Source organism: Galeopterus variegatus, unplaced genomic scaffold, assembly GCF_000696425.1.
Source record: "Galeopterus variegatus unplaced genomic scaffold, G_variegatus-3.0.2 Scaffold1692, whole genome shotgun sequence".
NCBI classification, from domain to species: Eukaryota; Metazoa; Chordata; class Mammalia; order Dermoptera; family Cynocephalidae; genus Galeopterus; species Galeopterus variegatus.
The window spans coordinates 181,070-204,220 of record NW_007727803.1 but is presented as its reverse complement, the minus strand read 5'-3'; the positions used below and the strand labels follow the sequence as shown (position 1 = coordinate 204,220).

The window sequence follows — 23,151 nt, the reverse complement described above, 5'->3', positions numbered from 1 at the left end:
GTAATGGGCCACAATAATCAACCACATTGTATATTGACAAAATAAAATAAAATCTTAACAGAAATGGTGTTGGATCAAAAATAAATAAATATATTAACTTTAAAAAAAGAATTTTTAGCAGGATATTGAAGTTCTTACTCACCTACAGCAGTAACAACAGTAAAACTTTTACTTTTTTAGTAAATGCCATAGAAATGAACATGAAGATATTATATAAAATCTTTTTGCTAAGGATTATTGAAATAATCTCAGCTGTAACGTCTAATTTCTCCTACTTCTTGTTATTTTCTTCCTTAAGAATCACACTTATTTATTTCTGTATTTGCTTTAAACAGTGTAAGTATCTTAACAACATAGTGTCTGGCATGTAGTAAGTAAAGAAAGGGAGAAATATGTCAACTATAAATGTCCAAAGACGACTAGGTAAGTTTACAGTAGCTGTGAAATTATTGGCGATGAAACAAATCAAGAATAATCATTTAAAACCATTTTCTTTGTACTAGTCTACCAGCAATCTCCACAACTCTCTATCCACCTTCAATCATCTAGCTCTACTGCATTACTTTTATAAACCCTTACTCCACTTGACATAATGATGTTTTCCCTGTTATTTTGGTGTTCACCCTCTGATATTATCAATACAGTATTAAAATGAAACTAGAAGAACTGGTTTGAAGAATTCTGTAACACATTAGAGAAAAGAACCATCACTAGAAGTTCAGCAGACTTGTTAACAGAAAGTAAAAATGCACCAAGTAGCAAGAGGTAGAAATTCAATATGCATTGAAAATTTTGCTTCTGGGTCCAACGGTCTGCAGAAGGAATGCCAAAAACTATAAAGGCACAGATGGAAATTTTCACAGCAGAACTGTGTGAAATAGCAATTTTTAAGGGAGGAAGTTATTGAAGCATTTTCTCAAACTGATATCTGTGTATATTATGCAGAGCATGTAATAACAATATATGGTGATCATCCCTACACTGGGATGAGTAAATCATACACTAGGCCATGGAGCATGGAGGTCAAGCTCATTGGCTCTTAAGTCAAATTGTTTCCAAATCCCATTTACCGTATTTTGGCTATGTGACTTTAGCAAAGTTTTTAATCTCTCTGTTTCAATTTGTTCCACTGTTAAGCGTTGATAATAAAATAAAATAACATTTTAAATTTAAGTTGTATGATATAGGGAAAGTAGTTAACACAAAAGTTATTATTATTATTACTGTTATTACTGTTAGACAATCAATTGCATTTTAATCATGGAATCCAAAGGACTGGTATGTAGTGTTTGTGTTAGTGCTTTTCTGTTTAAAATCTTGAACAGGAAATATTTTTGGTTAGCTTATCTTAAATTACCAGAGTTTTTTGTTTCTTTTTCCAATGTTGTATTTTTCTCCTCTATCAAACTTCCATTAATGTAACAAAAACAACCAAAAGCTAAAATGTGCACTATCTTTTTCATTTGTCATCACTATTTCTCTAAAATTATCTTTCCTTTGGACATTTATAGCTGATAGATTTCTCCCTGGCTCAATAAGCTATCCAGAGTGCCTTAGATTGGTTGCTCGGACAGATTTCCTATAACTGTGACTCAAACTTACCCATCCTTCATAAGTCCAGAGTTTGTCCAGGTACTGACAAAAGGGACACCTCCCTAGATCATTTACTTGTCTACATTACGTTTTGGTGGCTATACCTTCCTTATTAAAAAGATCTGACAAAAAGCAGACACCAATTTTGCTATCTTCTGGCATTTTCACTGAGGATATAATTCTCTGTCTTTTCTTATGTCTATGCCTTAGTTTTAGGCAGCACCTCCTCCCATACTTATTGCAAATCTGGATGCTTGGTGCGATGAGATTTTTTCTTATTACTATATCAATTAAATTCTCATTCTGGTAATATGTAAATAATTATTTTGCCTATGTGATAGCAAAATAAATTCTTTATGCTATTACCCTTTCTTGGATACTTTGTTTCTCTGATTTCCACAACATAATAAAAATAGTCACCATGCTGTACAACAGATCACCAGAATTTATTCCCCCTAGCTAACCGAAACTTTGTACCGTTTGACCAACTTCTCTCCTTTTCTATCCACCCCAGACTCTGGTAACCACCATTTTTCTCTCTATTTCTATGAGTTTGATCTTTTAGATTCCACATATAAGTGAGATCATGTGGTGTCTGTCTCTCTGCACCCAGCTTATTTCACTTAGCTTAATCTTTTCTAGGTTCATCCATATTTTCACAAATGACAGAATTTCTTTTTTTTAAGGCTAAATAACTAAAAAAAAAAGATTTTAAATATTTTTACAACAAAGAAATGATCAATATTTCAGTTGGTTGTACCCCCTAAATACATACAATTATTTGTTAATTAAAAATAAAATGAAATAACATTTTTAAAAAATTTGAACAATATCCATATTTACACATAAGGCAAAAAGTATGCATTTGGTGTATGTCTTTCACCTAAAAATTACCTAACTTCATCATTTATTCATTAATTCATGTCATTCAAAAACTATTTATTGAGGACCTCTTAAATGCTGAGAATTTAAGTTACACACTCTCATTTTTCAGGTAATACATTTTAATACAAATACTTAGAAATTTAGATAAATTTTAGAAATAAAAGGTTTTCATGGAGTTGTATACCAAGTTATGATCTATCTATACTTTGTTCCCAGCTCAAGTTATTCAAAAACTTTTAATCTGAAAATATATTTAATAGACTACTGTAGTAATATTCTTTATTAAAATGTCACATACCTTCATTGTAATATTCACAATCAAGTGCTAAAAGAAAAAGAAAGAATGAATATTAAACTGTATAGGATGCTGACCACTTATCTGAATGTTACAAGATATGGCCATATGTTTATCAATAACCAGGTGAAAGAACATAGAATGGCATCATTGTTTAGAAACTTCCTTTGAGCAAAGGGGATTCTTTAAGGTGATGAGTTGTAATCAGTTAAATTTTATAAGACTATTTTAAAGATAGACAAATATATCTGCCAATTTACAAATGTCAATTGAAAGTGTTCAAATCGTCATCTGTTCTTCTTGTGTTGAATACCCACCTACACAAGTAAATGAAAAGTTAAAAGAGTCAAATCTTAAAGCAAATTCAAGATGATTTTTAAAAATATATGTTTCTTATAATCAGAACAGTGAAGGTGCACAGGCATATAAGGATTGGAGTCTTAAACAATTTCTCTGAGGATAGTAAATAAATAATTTATATTTCAAATATTACAGCGACAGCAGTCTAACACAGACTAGAAAAATTATTTCAATTTTGTCCTTTTGTAAATCCTTTGACATACTATAATTTATGATTATTAAAGAATTATAAAATTGTCATCTTTAATTAATTCTGTTTCCAAGAGTTTTGTGGCATTAGATCTGTGATAAAACAATTAATATAGATCTCCTTACAATGACCCCATCTGATGATGTTCTAAGTAGAGTACTCACAACAAATAGTAGATGATCTCCAGTGAATTGATATCCCTTCCTGACAACACTTGTATGCATATGCTGCCACACTAGTGCACAAGCATTCACAATCCCCACCAAGATTACAGTTGCATGTATCTTCGTGGCAATTTTTAGCAAAAGAAGTAACATCAATCTGAAAATGAAGTGAAAGATAATTTAACTTTAGTAAGTACTATGATTAAAACTCAACCCTCTGAAAGAAAACTAACTGGAATGTTTTCAAAATTTAATATTATCAGCTTAACACTGCCACCTATAGAGTTTTCATTATCTCAACCCTCTATATTGTCCAAAGGAGAAAAGAACTTATTAGGCAAATGTCATATCAAAGAACTAATAAAACAAGTAATAAGATTAACAAATAAATATAATTTCAACATCTTCAATATAACAGATCATATTTTTGGAAGTTTATTGTTGGTATATTCACAGGCATTAAAAGAAGAGTATGTTCTGCTTCCAATTGTACTTTTACATGATTTTCTTAAGCCTTTTTTAAAGCAGCTTTCTAGAGACTACGAATGGCAATAGGAATCTTTTAAACCTGTGTCGTGTTTACTTAATTTACTTTATTTTCATTGTATGTGTTAAGTAGCTGACAAAATTTGTAAGTAGTTACAAAAGAAGCAAGCTTTGGTGCCACTAATTTGTCTTTTATTTTGTAAGCCAGTTCACAGGTTAATTATTTTTTCCCCACAAGTGGCAGTCAGGAGAAGAACCAGCAGGCTCTGTGGTTCAGGACTCCAGACTCGACACCACATTTCTTGTCCAGCAGGAATGGTTACTCTGAAAAGTCTCAAAATCAACCTTTTTTATAAATGGAAATCTAGTATATCTATGTGCCTCTAAAATAGCAGTTTTCAAACTTTTTTTTTTGTCTCAGGATCCTTTCCACTCTTAAAATTTTGAGGTCCCCAAAGAGCTTTGGTTTATGAGATTATATCTATCAGTATGTACCATATTAGCATTAAAACTGAGACATTCTAAAAATAACGACAATAAACTTATTACACATTAACATAATAAAACATATTTTAGTGAAAAATACTTATATTTACCAAAATAAAATATTAGAAGAGAGTAATGTTTTATGTCTTTGCAAATCTCTTTAATGTCTAGCTTAATAGCACACAGCTGGATTCTCATATCGGCTTCTTTATTCAGTCTGTTACAATGTTTTTGTTTTTCTTTGGTTTTAGTTGAACTATATGAAGAAAATCCAGGCCTACACATATGTTTAGTTGAAAATGAAGGAGTATTTTAAATATTTTTCAGGTTATTGTGATTTTCTTTGATGCTATGTATATCAAAAGTCCAAAAATGTTGCTTTCTTAAAGGTTAATTGCAAAGTGAAATCTGACACCATGTAAATGAGCTTTGTACTTTGCTACATTAAAAAAAAAATCCTTTCTTTTCTTTCCCTCTTTGCATGGGTCTCTTACAGTATATTGCATGATTTTGTAACATTGTGTATCAGTCATTTGGAAGACTCACCAATTTATGCAGATCTTCCAAATGTTCATACTTTTGATTATATGCAATAGCTATAAGTCACATTTTTTAATATCACATCTATATCATCAGAAAAGTCATTAGGTATTGCAAAACCTTTAAGCTCACAGTGGTGAATCTAAGTTTTACATAATTCTAATTTTCACTTGAAAGTTCAAATTTTATCAAGGACAATAAATACCATAAGGTGTTTTCCTTGAAGCCATAGACTTGTTTCATTCATTTTCAAGAATATATCTGCCAAATACCCTTGTCTAAACAACCATATTTGTGATGTCATTTGTTCTTTCATGTAAAAATACTATTCCATGAAAAAAGCAGCCAGTTTAGCTCACAACTCCAGCGACCTCACAAGTACCTTTTCTCAACACAACTAGCATATCTTGGTAGGCAGCAGAAGTGTTAGTCAAGTTTTATAAATATATTAAACTATTTTTCAGACTTCTATTGAAACCTAAAATGATTATGCTAGGAAGGAGTTAAGAAAGTTAAATTTCAGAATAAATTATATTTCATCTTGGGATGAGCTTCTAAAACCATTTTAAATGTGCCACTAGTAATACTTTTAAACTATACTTGGGATTGAGGAGAAGTATGCCCATTCAGCAATGTTCTCTGAAGACAGATAAGCATTTATGCCCTTAATCATAAAATTATGCATATAAATAATAAACAGATTATGTACAAATATACACTGTTAAATGAGTTGGAGTGAAGGAGAAAGTAAATCAAATAAATGCATCACTTCTACAGAAAAACAAACTAACCAATATGTTCTCCTAATAATGGTTAGATAGTACACCCGAAAAGCCAATAGATAGCTAAATTCTTTGTCTCATTCATCTCAATATTATAGACACAGCAGTACCTCTTTAATTTGAGTTTAGTATCCACTTACCACATTGCGACAGGGAGCGAAAACATCACTGTACAAAATGGAACATTCTTTCTTGGCATAAGGAAATTTGTTCTGATGTGCCTCACAGGGTTTAATTGTTTCATCTGGATTTTCACACTGTTGAAAAAAATTAAAGCAGAAGAGAAAGTTTTTAAGGGGGTGATTTCTCAACCTAAAACCAGAGCAACCTACCAGACTCCATCCATTATAATCGCATCTAATATATTCTCATCCTTTTAGACAGGCTTTTACCTAAAGCACCTGCTGTCATCCAACTCAGTGTTAATAGCATATATGATTTTTAAAAGTAACTAAGTAGAATAATAAAATCATGGTAATATAAGAAATACAGTGCACATAAATAATTTTTAAATTGTAAAATCATGGCAATATTAGAAATATAGGAGACATAAATAATTTTTAAATTTTTGTAAGTGCAGCATTTACATGACTTAAGAAAATTACATGAGCATGAACCTCTCTCCTTTCATTTTCACCTCTCATTTCTGTCACAAACCATCTTCTGAGGAGCTGCATGCACTCAAGTCTCTACAGACTTGGCTCCCAAACACTCAGTAATTCTGCAGTCCACCTTCCTGAAACTGCCCTGAGAAACGTCATCAGTGACTTCTTCATCACTAAATATAAAGACACAGTCTTCATCTCACTTAACCTTTCACTACTTTTGATTCTGTTTCTACCTTTCTTAAATGTCTCTCCTCATTTGGTTTTAGTGGCACAATTTCCTACTTCTACGTTGCCTGCTGTTCCCCAATCCTCTCCCTCTCCTCTCTGCAAAGTCTTAATCCTCAAACCTCTATTTTTCTCATTCTATACACCTGTCCTGACTTCAACAACCTGAATATACCAGTAATTCCTAAATCCCTATTTCTATCCCAGATCTCTTTCCTGAATTTCAAAACTGGGTATTTCCACCTAAATATATCAGTCACTTCTCTCTCAATACATCCTAAATTATACTTGTCACCACATTATTGTTCTGTCCACACTATCCCCACCACCTCCTCTTTGCCCTGCCTCAGAGAGGAACACCAGCATCTACTCAGACAGGAAGGTAAGCAACTTTCTTGAATCCTCCCAATTCATCCTTCCTAATGCAACCTTTCAATAGGTGCTGATGATAACCTTTAATGTCTCTCAAATTTATAGTTTTCTAAATCTCTACTTATTTAAGCCTTCTAGCTGGATTATAAGAGCCTCCTGGCCCTCATATTTTGCAGATCTATACTTTGCATTCCAACCCTTCCCTATTTCAAACCTTATACTGCAATCCCATTGTACTTCTTGAAATTCACTTTCTGCACCATACTCTCTACAGCCTTCCTGTCACCTTCTAGATGACTGGTCCCTCTTTTCCTTGTTATATTTTTTCCCATGAAATTCACTTTCCTAGCTCCTGTAAATCTTAAAGGATTGATCTCCAGTGCACCTTCTTCGAGAAGCTTCCTTGGACCATCACAACCCCCACTTGTGTGCCTGTCGATCAAAGCACCTATCTCACTATATTTTTATTGTTAATTTTTCTACCTCACCTACTAACGTAGACTCTAAATTCCTTAAAGGCTGAGACTGTGTTTTATTCATATTATGTGTCTGTGTATAATAAAAAACATTGAGTGCTAAAAAAAATTTAGTGAATTAAAAAAAAAGTAATTTGACTTATAGCTTTGCCCATTAGGTATGAATAGAAAAATTCACTGTAGGGGGCTTAAAATTACTTGATTACTCCAAATATTTAAGTATTATTAGAAATTAGTTATTCCTTAATTCATTTGCAGATGGGAGGAATGTAAAATAGTTTCTTCAAAACTTCTAAAAGCAACAAGTTATAAGATAACAATAATTAAAAGGATTTTGTCTCTCTATATAAAATTTTAAATATTAAAAATACAATCTTTGTACACTTAAGCTTATACCACACTGAAATAAACTGCTCAAATTTTACTGAATGGCATAAAGGTTTTACCCTATCCCCTCTTTATTTTTTTAAAAAGATTTAGACTTATTTGGTAAATTGGGAAAAATAGTAAAGTAGTAACTAACCCAATTGTAACCAGTCAGCAAAGTGTGATTTTTATCACTTAAAAGGGACACTAGGCTAAAAAAGAAAAAAAAAAAAGTAGACCCAATCTCCAATTTGACTCTATATTTTGTGAGTTAGTTCTGCATTTTTCCAAGTGTATTCCATAAAATACTACTTTCTTGAGAATTAATAAATAAACAAATTGATTCTGTGTCAGTGAGTTTTAGAAATCCTTCAAACATATCCCGCCTTTACAGGATTATACTGTAACTCTGTAAGGACTCAAGAAATCCTTCAAAAAAGAAATCTAATTTACTTTATTTAACTGCTCCCAAAGTAGTTGAAAACAATCACCCCTCTACACACACACATGCATGCATACACACACATGTGCACACACCCCTTTATTTTCATGTAACACTAGTAACATGACATGAAGTAGCCATGTTCTGGAGAACAAATGTTAAGTTCTGCCTTCATTTATTCACCACTTTGAGATGGCAAGTTACATCATCCTTAGATACATTGATAAGGCATTTTGCTATTGTGAGAACAGGAGTGGAAAGATGTGAGTTTGAATGTCACCTCTGCTACTTTCTGGCTATACAACATAGACAAGTCATTTAAACTCCCTAAGCCTCAATTTTTTCATCTATAACATGCAGACAACATCCTTTGCATCATAAGGTTAAGAATAAGAATTACATGAGAACATAATTGTGAAAGTAGTTTGTCAAGTATGGATTACTATAAACGTATTGTCTAAAATAATATTACCCTTCATAAATTTTCCTCTAAGAATAAAATGTTCTAGTGAAAAAATATTCAAAAAATGTTTGTTTAGTTCTAAAATACATATATTTAACTTACCAGTCCTAATGCCCAACTATCTCCAAATACCTGAGCATTTCTCACTTCCAAGTTATTAGATGTGGTCATATCATTTGAAGTACATTTGTCAAAGTTTCCACACAATCCTGATAGTTTGTTCTAAAGTAAAAGAAAATTAACATGAAATATTCTATATTCACTGTAACATTTAAGGACTCATATTTGCTAAACCTTTTGAAAGATTTAAAATAAATATTCAACAATTTCCACAAGCACTTAAAAAATAAACATTTGAAGAAAGCAGATTTTCGTAACTAATTATATTTAGCAATTATTTAAAATTCTTAAAAATATTTTAGCAGCCACCAAATCTTATCTATCCACACTTACTGATGTCTTAGCATTGGTACAACTACATAAATAACTTGGAAAAGTATAACTCAAACACAACAGTATATGTGAGTGTGCGTGCACACACATGCATATGTATCTATGTATGTGTATATACATAAAACTTATGTACAAATATAAATTTTTAATGAGGAAAGGCCCACTGGCTGATATGTTTAAGATTTCACTATAAATGTTGAAACAAGAATGATGTTAGGTTGTTATGGGTTGTAAAATGGTAACCTCAATGGCCTTATAGACTATTGACATCAACAATACCCACTGATTTTTCTCAAAACAATGCGAAAAATTTTACTACTAGAGAAAGAAGGAGGACTTGCAGCAATGATGACCTTCCAAAAAAGACGGAACTCCTCCTTAAAACCTTGAATTTAAACATGATGAACTGTCTCTTCAATACCGAAGAACGAAGTGCATCATTAATGTGAGGTAGGCTGCACATGTCTCCAGCAAAGTGGACAATAACCCGAGGATTACAACTGCCATGGCCACTTATTACCATGTGGCCTCTACTCTCAGAAACCACATCTATCCAAAGACCGTGGCCACTTCTACCAGTAATTATGCAAAAGCTGAAGCAGCGGAAAGGAGGATGTAGAAAAATAAATGATTAACTTGTTTCCAAAAAGTAGGGAAGGGAGGATATATGATGAAGAATGGCAGAGCACGTTAGTTGAAGGACAGCAGTGCCTAAAGGTCACCTCAGACTCATCAAAGAAATTCAAGATGCCAGCAAATCTAGGAATAGACCTTTGGGCTTTATCTCCTCTAAGACTGAAAGATTATGACTTCAATATACAATCACATCTTAAATTTACAGCATATTAGAATATTTTTAAGTGTATCTTTGTATATTTTTATGAGAATATGTTGTTATCCCAATTTTCCTCTATTTTGACACAGATTATATTTATGAGTCTCCATCTCAATTTCAGGATAACTAGATTTTTTTGAATATATCAATGTTTCAAAAACAGCTTTAAAATGTAAATTTAAAATATTTAATCAAACTTTAAATACTTTAAATAATAAACATATTTAACAATATTTAATAAAGTATTTAACAGATAATAATATATAAAACAATTTAAAATATAAATCGCCAAAAACTGTAAACAAACTCAGACTGGATTTTCAACCATGAACAGGTAAACTGGGGTACATACACGCAGCAGAATACTACTTGGCAGTATAAAGAAACTATTTATTGACACAACAGTATAGATGAAACTTAAATGTATTTTGCCAAGTCAAAGAAGCCATACCCAAAAGACTACATATTGTACAATTCCATTTATGTGTGATCTAGGAAAGGCAATACTACAGCAATGGAAAACATATCAGTGGTTGCCAGGGGATGGGGGTAGAGGGTAGGGGTTTACAATTAAGAGGCAACATGAGGAAAATTTGATGGTTGATAGATATGTTCTACACAGAACAGTGATGGTGAATGCAAGACTCCATGCATTTGTCAAAATCCATAGAACTGGACACCGTAAGAGTAAATATTTTTCAATTTTTCTTACAATTTTACTATATGTAAACTTATAAAAACGTCCAGAATATGGATGAAAATATAGAAAGCAGATTGTAACAAATGAATCTAACTGTATTACAAACAGGTCACATAACCAAGCCAAAGGGAGTGAGAAGAAAGGAATTCAGTAAGTAACTTTGGAAAACTAGATGCTGTAAGGTTAAAGTGAAAAAGAACCACACACAAACAGTGTATTCTAGATGGTAAAGTTCTTCACAGAGATATGAGATAACCTAGTTCTTAAAGGAAAACATCATTTCATTTCCATCAAACATCAAAAAGCAAATGTAATTTCCTTTGTTGCATCTTATTTTAAGCTTAGGCTGACCTACCTTCCACTGTGGTCCAACTTTGATATGAATAGTTGTCTTCTTATCCCAAAGAATAGTGATATCTTTCTCTGGAAAGTACACTACTATGTAGTACCCAGCCTTCCAAAGCTGGTATGTAGGTTTATTTTCTAGAAAAAAACCTAATTGTTTCTTTAAAAAAAAAAATTAAGAAAAAAATAAATTCCATGTTCTCTAACCAAAACATTATCAAATTAATTAAGCTAATATCCATTAGTAACTATCTGTGTACTAGTATTATTGCTTGGCCATGTCTTTTTCTGAATTCTGTAAGAAAAGACAAAGCAAATGCATAAAATACAAAATACATAAAATTGACAGCCAGACACAAACACAAACTAGCAGACAGTCTCAACATGAATAAATGTGCAAAAGGAAAAGTTATTTCAGGTATGTAAGGGGAAGAGCATAAACAAGAGAATGGACACAGGGGACATTAAGGGATATCCCTGCTGAGTCAGAAATTCTACATTATAAGTAAATACGACTGAGGACTAAAAAGGTATGACTTTGCCTGCAAAAGAGAGAAATTTGGCTCTGCTCATGTTTCTGAGTACTTAATGATAGCAGAAAGGAAGTCTACTGACTTCATCAAAAATTTATTGAAAACCAGAATTAACTGAGTTTGGTAGAAGATACTTCCTTCACGATACAGTGAAAATTTCTATAAAAGACAGAGTTTGATTATTGAAAAACAAAAGCACTGTGTGAGTGTGTGTGTGTGTACTGTCATGTGCCACATAACAACATTTTGGTCAATGATGGATTGCATATACGACAATGGCTCCATAAGATTATAATGGCTATACCATGTAGCCTATGTCATGTAAGTACACTCTATGATGTCTACACAACAATGAAATCATCAAACAATGCATTTTTCAGAACATATCCCTGTCGTTAAGTGACACATGACTGTACATATATGTATGTATACATGCGTGTATATATAAGTGTGTGAGAGAGAGAGAGGATGAAGGGGATGAATCACCATCAATTAGTCATCAAAGAGACTTAGGAAGGCTTCTTGCAAGGGGTGGGATATGAACTGATCTATGAGAGGCCATTCATAGGAAGGTACAGAGAGCTGAGAATGAGAATGGAGAAGAAATCCTTCCAAACAAAAGAGAAAGATTAAGTAAAGGCTGAGGTGCTAGAAAGGTGAAGGTTTTGTTCAGGGCTAAGGAGCGCACCAAAGGGCTAGCGCATGCATTACATGATGGAGCATAGTCCAAGACCTTTTTCAACCAAGTTACCCATGCAGAGTAATTGTCACATGTGCAAAATATAGTCAGTAAAGGCTTTTGAATGGGGACGTGACAGACCTTGTTTGTATATAAATGAAAATAATTTATATACTAGAAAGGATAAGGGAGACATTAGAGATGGAACACATTGGGAAATTTTAGAGTACCATAATTATAGATTGAGAATATGAAATATTCTTTATGAGCAGGGGCTATATCCTAACATGATGCATTGAATCTGACCTTAAAATTAACTCCTATAATAACTTTAAAAATATGTTGCTACATCAAAGTAAGTAAAACAAATTTAGCCATAAGAGGAATAAAAATTATGAAGGAGACATAAACTCCTTTGATTATTTTTCTCCCCCAAGTAATTACAGAAGCATAGTTTGAAAATACTGTACTACAGAGAACTTTTTAATAAATATCTCAAAGGGCAAATAAGATAAAATTAGTCATATCCATAAGGAGTTTTCAGTCTCCTAAGCCAAGGTCATATTTACAATAGGTGCACAGTACATCATATAGAATAACCTATATTGTGTATAACCATATACACAAGTATTATTAGCTGGGTCTACCTAACTCATGTCCTGGCACTTCCCAATACCCACCCTCATTGCCCAAGCTCCAGCTATGCTGGCCCTCTTTCTGTTCTTCAGATATACCCAAGTTTGTACTCATCTCAAGTCCTATGCTTGATATCCCTCCTGCTAGGAACTCTTCTCTCCCAGATCTTGGCACGATTGCCTCGTTCCCATCGACTGTGACCCATATGCTCCCTCCTCAGTGAGGCCTCCCCTGATTGCCCCAGCAGAACTCTCATTCCCAAGATGGGCTGGATTAGTGGGCATTTGGACAGTGCAATGGCAGAGTCCCCTGCTCAGAAGGGGGCCCTACACTTGGGGCTTAATGCTGTGTAGTTGCCTTCTTGAAATTCTAATAATTTAACCTTTGAACTTGTGTTTTGTCTGTGAAGTCCAACAGGACAATGAAGCATGTGCCAGGGCCTTGGAGCCTTGACTCACATGCCTTCCATCTCGCAATGTCTCCCACCTCTCCAGAATTGGTTCTCAGCGGCCTGCTTCCCTGCTGCCCTCCAGAGACCCTACTACAGTCCACCTACAGAGCAGAGGCAGGTGAGTTGGGGTTGGGCATGCACACCAAAGTGCTAAGTTGGATTTGTGGGGCAAGGCCCTTGGCACTGGGAGGGTCTGCACTCACCCTAGGAGTACCCCTATGCCAAAGCAAACATGGCATTAAATGATAAAATGCCATGACACACCAAGATAGACCATGAAGCAAACAAATAAAATATTTCTTTCCTGTTTTGAACAAGGAACTCCACATTTTCATTTTACACTAGGCCCCATAAATTATGTAGCTTGCCCTGCTCCCAAGTCTCTCTGCCATAGAACCGATTTTTATTGTTTTTATTGCACTTTTCATTATCTTTCTATTATCTGATTTGCCTTTGACTTTATTGTTTCTCTTCCCCCCTCAGTTTGGTTTTGCATCAATTATTCTGATGTAATAGCACATCTTTTTTGTTCATCTTTAGATGTAAAATTCCTCATTTTCATTAGACAGGGCAGTTTACTGTAAGAACAATCCTTTTTGGTTGAAAGTAAGAGTTGCTGAGCTTCTGACTTTTTAGGTTGTATGTAATGCTTAATTATGTAATGCTAAATTAAAACGTTTAAAGTACAGCTTGAACATATTAATAAAATATTTATATCTTACATATTTGATAATTAGAATTGTAGATTTATATAAAAAATAACAGAGGTGTTCCCCCTCCCCTCCCCCAGGTGGGCAGATGATCCGCTATAAAATAAATGGTACTTATTTTCACTTTTGATGTTTGAGAAAAAAATATTATCAGGGATTTGTTAGGATCAAACTATTTTTATGACTTTTCTTAATCTTACTTCATACTTCACAATCTGTATAAAAGAGATTTATCAACACTTGCATCCAAGTGAAAGTTGGAAGTTGCAAGTTACACAGAGCTGTGATTACCATTTCAAAAGTGTGTCAAACTGTCTTTATAAGAGCACTTACTATTTTCTTGTGTTCTTTTTTTTCAGCATTCTTGTTCTTTGAGAGAACCTTTACCAATTAATGAATATCCAGCTGATGGCTATGAAAAACTGCTGTGACTTCAAAAAGACGTCGACATGATTGTAGAAACTCTGTTTTGCTCCAACTTTGCCTAGTTGGTCTCAATATTTCTGACTGAGACATAAGCTATGTTCTGGGTACTGCTTCACAAACTTTAGTGTGCAGAAGAATTTCAGGTATCATTGAAAATATCGCTTTCACATTCAACCTCAGCCATTCCAATTACCTGGGCAGGGCCCCAAACCAGCACTTATAACAAATATTCCAAGTGATTTAAATGAAGATTTGCAGACCTAACTTAGAGAAATACTGTTCTAAAACCTCAGAAAAGAGGTTACTTTTTAAAGCCTATTTGTCAAATCGTGCACTTCCCACCTACAAAATTCCTCACCTATAAAATGAGGTTCAAATATCTTGTGCCATTCAAGAGCCTCCATAATCTGGACCCAGCTCCATCATTCACTGCTCATGTGCCTGGGCCCCTTGCATTATAGTCAGTTGGGACATCCCTCCCTGAATCCCTTTGCCACACCCACCATCCACTATCCCATTTGTTGTGCTTCAACCAAACTAAGCCACTTGCAGTTATCCAAACACGCCATCTATGAGTATGTCTTCTGAGCCCTCAAAAATGAGGGTGAAAAAGAGGAGGAAAGTTATTTCTTGAAATCCATTACTTCATAATTCTAAAATCATCCCAAATTTACAGACAGAAAAGCTGCAGCATGGAGAGGTTAAGCATTTGCCCAGAGTGACACAGCTAGCAGGTGACAGAGTAGGGGTTTTACGTCAGTATTAACTGACTCTAAAGTCTATGCTTTTAACAACCACCCTACACATCCAAGGTTGCTTTAGGTGTTCTTCCCAGGAGTTCCCATATTATGCTATATAAACTCCTGCCACAGCACATTGTGCTACACATTCTTATTGACTTGAATGTATCCCTCACCTGAGCATAAGTTCCTTAAAGGCAAGCACAGTGTCTTTTCACTAGTATAGCCCCAATAACTAGAGCCGGTTATACACAGTAGACATTATGAATGAATGAATGAATGAATAAATGCATGCATGTATACATGAATGAATGAAATGTATTCATTCTTTTAAATTGAACAGGTTCCAAAGATGCAGAAATAAACAAGGGAGACAGTGGTCCCAGTTCTCGCAGAAATTGCAGACAATTGGGGAAGACAACCTCACAAACAATTTCCCTAAAGTACGACACATGTTCTAACACAGTGTTTGAGGGCATGAGGAGGAGCTCCTAAAGGAAATAAGACATCTCACATAAGAATAAATTACATAGAAAGATAGATCCAGGTAGAAGCAATGACACTCATGAAGGACCAGAGGTGAGAGAAAGAACATAGGGCTTTCGAAGAACTAATAACAGCTCCAACTTCTGGAACATGGGCTTGAAGCAGAAAGTGATGGGAGGTGAGGCAGAGAGGTAAGCAACAGCCAAACTGGCTTGGCTTTGCAGGAGTAATGGGAAGTCATGTGAAAGTCTGAAAGCACCAGTGACAGGAGATCAGATTTCCATTTTAGAAAAACCACCCTGGCTGCGTGGTGCGAGGATGAATTAGAGGAGAGGAACAAAGACTGGAAGTCAAGAGTCCACTTGGGAGGCTATTGAAGTAATATAAGCTGTAGGTGACAGTTGCAAGGGCCAGAATGGTGACCAGGGGGTGAAGAAAAGAAGAAAGGATTGGAATATGGAGAAGTGGAGTGCAAACAAGAGACAAATCAAGTATGATTTACTGAAGTCACATAAAATGACAAAGAAAAAAAAATCTCGATCTTGTAACCACTTACAGTGAGAAGTACCCCAAATTGTTTCTATTTTAAGTATCCTCAGGACAGGTTAAAATGATTCTGAAAGAAATAATTCACTAACCTGTTTGTAAGGAGTATCATTAAGGTAAATTTCAGTGTCGCCAACTGAAATCAAAACACTTTTAGAACAAACAATATCGTTGTCAAAGCATTTCTTGTTCTGGGCAATGACAGATATATCTGAATCATCTGTACTCTGAAATGCCAAAAATATTTTATTAATGCAAATGTATACAATATACATAATTTTTAGTTACTTTTATTAACAAATCATAAAGACAAATATTTACAATGGATTGCATTGGAATTGAAAAAACAACTTGCCTCTATAATAAAAATAAAAATTATTTTTATCTAATATTGTGAAGAATTTTATAGAAATGTAGTAAGATAGCTCAATCTTTAAACACTTACCTCTCATATTATCTCTGTTAAAGTTTTGTTCTAGCAAAGCTTTTTTTTCCCCATTTTACTACTATAGCTCAAATTTATCAACCATTATCATTTTATCGAGAAATACCCAACAAGACAATATATAACTTAGGGGAATCTTAAAATAAATACTGTCACTTTGGACAGTGTGTCCTTTGTTTTATTTTGAAGAGTTTTCTGGCTGAACATTATTTGCCTACAAATTATAATTCAAATAGTTATGTTATCTTATTTAATTCTTATAATAATTTTTTAAATTCAGCGTTATCTCCATTTTACAGACCAGGAAACTTTAGTTAAGAGGGCTTAACTGATTGTCCAAAGTCACTTAGCTAAATAAGTACAGAGACAGAGTTCAAAACCCTAATCGGTTTGGTTTGATTTGGTTTGATTTTTATGCCACTTGTAAAGAAACTAGAAAGGGTCTAGCAATGGTTGAGGAGAAAAGTCAACTTTAGCTTATGGGGAATTCTCAGTTTCAAAGAACATTATTTAGGCTTACACACTCTAAATCCAACACCTTCACCTCCATTTAAACCCCTTCCCTTCAGCCACTCCCACTTCACCCAGTAAGAACATACTGTCTAGAATCAGGGTCTCCAACTTCATATCCCAGTTTCTTCAATGTGTTTCTTTGATTCTACAGACCCCAGAAATTCATTATAGAATGTGGTTTAGTGAGTATCTGTATTTTTTAAATTTTAATTTGAGAAATTATAATTGTATGTATTTATGGGGTACAATGTGATGTTATATGTACACAATGTACAATGATTAAATCAAGCTAATTAACATATCCATCATCTCATATACTTATTTTTCTAGAAAGAAAGTCCACGGTTTCTGTCAAATTTTCAAAGTGGTTCTTACCCCTCCAATAATTAAAAGACACTGCTCTAAGAGCTTTTTCACTAATATGTGCAAGGCGGGAAATTCATCAAAAGGAAAGAAAGAAATGTGACGTTTCTCTTTGAACTCAATGTCCAGTTTTCAAAGACCCACACACATTTTCTGAATCTTATTCATTTTTATCCATGTGGGTCAGTGTCTATTTTCATGAGAAAAAGTCATTAAATGCTAGAAATCATATAGATCTTGGTATAAATTCTCCACGATTAGTTTTTCCACATCACTAGCAATATGAACACTAGACCAATACATCTTTTAGTTTAGCCAAAGTGCTTCTGTCTGATTAGTAATTACTATAGCATAGCGCCCAGAGGATAGATTTTTAATGCATGGTGTTGACAGAATAATTAATGTGTCTCTCTGTGACCACTTTTCCTTCATAGGTACTGAGGGCATTTGCTGCTGCTTAAATAATCCTTTTGAAAAGCATTGCCTAAATTTTGAAAAGGAGAATAATAAGGGTCATTAAGATGATTATAGCATTGTACTGCTTGAAAAATAATGTCCCACTTTTCTTCCTTTATAAATGATTTTCAAAGAAAAAAAATTTACAATTCAGGGTTTTATTTTGTTCTTCCTCTTGGGAAGAGTTACTTAGACTAAGGGATGTGAAAATCTGGCTGAAAGGCTTTCTAATACCCTTATGCTTCTATTACTAATAATTAAAGTGCCTTAATGTTAGTTTTATTCTTTATATTAAATCAGAAATGTCAAGAAATATTCTGTATTGTATGATCTGTCATATCATACGATGTTGACAATAAGTTTAAATAGTAGCAATGCCTAAGAGTCACGTTTCTACAATTTCCATTTCTAATGTATTTCAAGTTAATATTAGGTTTGGAAATAATGCTACAGGGTTACTAAGCAACAAAGTAAGTAATGATTACAAAGCTAGAGGAAAAAGGTCAACATTAACATGCCACATGAGTTCCTCAAAACCCTTTATTCTCAGGTGCTAAAAGCTTTGATAAAGAACATTCCCCAAATGATGCTGAAACACATACTGTCAGCACCTTTCAACGTAACATGAATATATTATTGTACTCCACATGTCAATCCCAGCACTTGTCACAGCTCCAGCCTCTGTTAAGGGTAACTATTCTACATAAAGTCCCTGTTGATATGGGAGCCTCAGGCAGCCATGGGTTATGTTCCACAGCCGACTGGACCCAAAGCAGTACATTAATTGATGGGCCAAGGGACTTCAATGCTGGGGGAAAATAAACAAAAAGAAACCTCTGACCAATTAGATCCTCTCTTTGTCTTTGTTTGAACCAGAAAATTAGAAAATACCAGTTTAAAAAAAAAAAGTTTTGCAGTAAGATCTGAGGGTGAAGCAGAAAATGGAGCAGTCATGTAGAAATTGTCCCAGTTGCAATGAATGACATCAGAGCATAAATGAACCTCTGCTGCCTGGGAGGCAAAACCACCCTTCAACTAACTCCTCTGTGAGGTTCTTCTTGGAGGATTTCCTTGAGATATTATTTTCCTTAGGGCTTTACATACAAACAACCACAGTAACCCCCCCCCCAATGTTTTTTACCTTAAATAGTAAGCACTTAACCAGAATGTCACTGAGAAGGAAAACCACCCTGAGCTGCTTTACTACCAAGGAAATCTACAAGAAAATACATAAATATAAAGAAGAAGTGAGTTGTTGGGAAAAATAGAATAGTTTAATCAGGGCCCCTTGCTTCGGGTCTTGTTAGGGGTGGTGCAGAGCATTCTTTGTAAATGAGTTGTGTGTGGGTGGAATTAGTGCACATGTGTGATGCCACAGCTGGCTGGCATCTACTGCCTCAGGCAGCCACCACTCCATACAGCCATGCTCTCAAACCTATGGCTCCAAGGACCTTTTTGGCCAGTTACCTAGCTCATAGACCTGCGTGTGAGAGGTCTGGTGACCCAGCCTGGCATGTGAGGGGTCTGGGGACCCAGTCTGGTGTGTGAAGGGTTTGTGACCCAGTCTGTATACAGGCTTGAGGGGTCTGTGAGCATCATACCCAACCCTAGCTCGACAATTGGCCCAGTCAGTGCAGGATTACGGGCAGATAAAATAGCCCAACATGAGTTATAATGGATGAGGTAAAATACTCTATCGTTGGGGACCCACCACCAGTGTTTCCACCTTCTAAGAAACTTTCTTCTATTTCTTTAGTCAAAATAAGTTACAGTCCCACAGCGGAGCTTTCATTCTGTCTGGCCTTATAACTTCTGTTTATTACTGCCTTCCCTAAATGTAAAACAATTGAGGATAAAGCCAATGTCTTAATAATTGTACCCTTAATACTTCCTAGCATAGAGGCATATAGTGTAGACTTAAACTTAATGAAGGAATAAATATAAATAGAAAAGTATAAAAATAATTATTGGAAAATTTATGCTATTATGCTATTGAAATATTTTAGAAGGTTTTAATAATAAGGTCTAGCTGAGTCTGTTTTGTGCCACTCTAACAGAATACCTGACACTGGTGATTTATAATAAACAGAAATTTATTGGATCACAGTTCTGGAGGCTGGCAAGTCTTAAGGTCAAGGTGCCAGCAGTTTTGGTGTCTGGTAAGGCTATTATCTTCTTCCAAAGTGGCACCTTGCACACTGCATCCTCCAGAGAGGGAAGGCTGGATTCTTACTTGGCAGAAGTCAGAGAGTCCAAGAGCCCAAGAGAGAGTGAACCAACCCCTGTGAGCCCTTTTTATAATTGCATTAATTTATTCATGAGGGCAGAGTCCTCATGACCTAAACACCACCCATCAGGCCCTACCTCCCAACACTGTCACATGGGATATTAAGTTTTCAACAAATGAATTCTGGAGGACACATTCAAAACATAACATTTTGTCCCTGGCCCCCAAAAGTCATGTCTTTCTCACATGCAAAATATATTCATTCAATCTCAGCAGTTCCCAAACTTTCAATTTATTCCAGCATCAACTTTAAAGTCTAAGTCCAAAGTCTCGTCTAAACATCATATGAGTGGGAGATCCAATCAAGAGGGCAGAATAGATGGTCTACAGCATCACTCTCTCCCACAAATCAGCCAAATTTACAACTATAAAAATGTAACATCAGCCAAGCTGGAGCTCAGGGGAAGAGGAGGAGAGACCTACGGAGTTCATGAAGGCTGGAGAAACCATGATGAGAGAAAGAAAAAGCTACTCTAAGCATTTTGGGCTGTGGCCACCTTAAGGCTGGAACTGCTGAGCACATGGAACAGGAGCCGGCAGAAGCCACAGTTGGGCCCTTCGGATGGAGTTACTTTGAGGCAGCAGGGGAGAAGAGGGTCTTGGTGGCCCTCAGGACAGAAAGACCACTAGTAGGATTCATGTGGACCCATGCAGTAGTGAGGAGCCAGAACTGAAAAAAGGGAGCCATTCAGAGGCCAGTAAGTCATTGCAATGGACCAGCACATGACCCATCCCATGGGAAGTGTTTGCAGCACAGGCGGTGGGGGAGACGTGCCCACCAGGGGAACACTGGGACACAGCAAGGACAGCCAGTTCACCTCCCCATCAGCACAGGACCACTCAGAGGAGAATGGTCGGGAATGAAGAATTGCATGGGGTGCAGTTTGATGAAAAAACTCAGGCCCAGATCAGAGTTTCTACACAACCCGGGTGCACCAGGTCTCTAGACAGCCAGAAGTACCTATAAGGTCAACCATTAAACCCTGAGCTGCACAAAAAGGCTTCCCTAGGGAAACAGCAGCAAAGTAGCAATTTAAACAACCACACAGCTCAAGTACTGGTTCCCACAGGAAGTTCCCCCGTGTTAGAAGCAAAGGACAAAAAATAAGTTCCGGCCCAGGCACACCACCATCACCTTGGGGCCTGCCTGGGAACCAGAGGCTTGGATCTGGGGACTGGACCTCACTCCCACTTCCAGGCAAACTGCACCAGTGCCTCGGGGCCTGCCTGGGGACCTGAAGCATGGTGAAAGGGACTGGACCCCCCTTCCACAACCAGGCACAACATGCCAGCACCTTGGAGCCCACCCAGGGACCCAAGGTATCGAGAAGGGTACCGGACCTCTCTCCCACAACCAGGCACACCATGCCAGCACCTTGGGGCCTGCCTGGGGAGCCAAGGCAAGGAGAAGTGGAACGGACCACTCCCACAACCAGGAGCACTGAGCCAGTGCTTCAGGGCCCACCCAGGGACCTGAGGCATGCAGAAGGGGACTGGACCTCTCTCCCACAAACAGGCGCACTGAGCCAGTGTTTCAGGGCCCACCCAGGGACCTGAGGCATGCAGAAGGGGACTGGACCTCTCTCCCACAAACAGGCGCACTGAGCCAGTGTTTCAGGGCCCACCCAGGGACCTGAGGCATGCAGAAGGGGACTGGACCTCTCTCCCACAAACAGGCGCACTGAGCCAGTGTTTCAGGGCCCACCCAGGGACCTGAGGCATGCAGAAGGGGACTGGACCATCCTCCAACAACCAGGCACACTGAGCCAGTGCCTTAGGGCCCATCCGGGGACCCAGGGTATGGAGTTGGGGACTGACCACCCTCCCACAACTAGGCACAACATGCCAGCACCTTGGACCCCACCCAGGGACCCAGCTCATGGAGAAGGGAATCAGACCTCTCTCCCACAACCAGGTAAAACATGCCAGCACCTCGGAACCCACCTGGGGACCTGGGGCATGGAGAAGGAGACCAGACCTCTCTCCCACAACCAGGTACAACATGCCAGCACCTCGGAACCCACCTGGGGACCCGGGGCATGAAGAAGGAGACCAGACCTCTCTCCCACAACCAGACATACCCCAGCAGTGCCTCAGGCCCTGCCCAGGAACCTGAGGCATGGAGAAGGAGTCTGGACCTCTCTCCCACAACCAGGCACACCAAGCCAGCACTTTGGATCCCACCCAGTGACCCAAGGCATGGAGCCAGGAACCGGACCCTCCTCCCACAACAAGGCACACCACGCCAGCACCTTGGGGCCCACCCAGGGACCCGAGGCAAGGAGAAGGGGACTGGACCTCTCCCACAGCCAGGGACACCATGCCAGCATGTCGGGGCCCACCCGGCACAGAGGCATGGAGAAGGGGATTGGCCCTCTCTCCCACAACCAGGTACACTAAGCCAGTGCCTCAGGTCCCACCCAGTGACCTGATGTATGGAGCCAGGGACTGGACCCTCTTCCCACACCAGGTACAAAACCCCAACACCTCGGGGCCCACCTGGGTACCCAAGGCATGGAAAAGGGGACTGGACCCTCCTCCCACAACCAGGCACATGGCGCCAGTGACTTGGAGCCCACCCAGAGACCCAGGGCATGGAGAAGGGGATCAGACTGCCCTCCCTCAACCAGGCACACTGCACCAGCACCTCAGGGCCTTCCCAGGGGCCTTCCCAGGGGCCCGGGACATGGAGAAGGGGACTGGACCCCTCTCCCACAACTAGGCACATGGCGCCAGCACCTTGGTGCCTGCCGAGGGACCAGAGGCATGGAGAAGGGGACCAAACACACCCCACAACCAGGCATACCACCAGTG

At 37.2% G+C, this 23,151-nt stretch overlaps 1 protein-coding gene across 1 annotated transcript in view; it reads right to left on the bottom strand.

Moving 5' to 3' along the window:
• The window catches only part of OTOGL (otogelin-like), a 164,205-nt gene that overhangs the window by 63,305 nt on the left and 77,749 nt on the right, over positions 1-23,151 (bottom strand). The window contains exons 26-31 of the mRNA XM_008578479.1: positions 16,366-16,500; positions 11,077-11,226; positions 8,836-8,955; positions 5,922-6,038; positions 3,488-3,644; positions 2,777-2,803 (exon numbers count right to left, since the gene is read on the bottom strand). Of these exons, the coding sequence (XP_008576701.1) occupies positions 2,777-2,803; positions 3,488-3,644; positions 5,922-6,038; positions 8,836-8,955; positions 11,077-11,226; positions 16,366-16,500 (706 nt within the window). The remainder of the gene's footprint in view (positions 1-2,776; positions 2,804-3,487; positions 3,645-5,921; positions 6,039-8,835; positions 8,956-11,076; positions 11,227-16,365; positions 16,501-23,151) is intronic.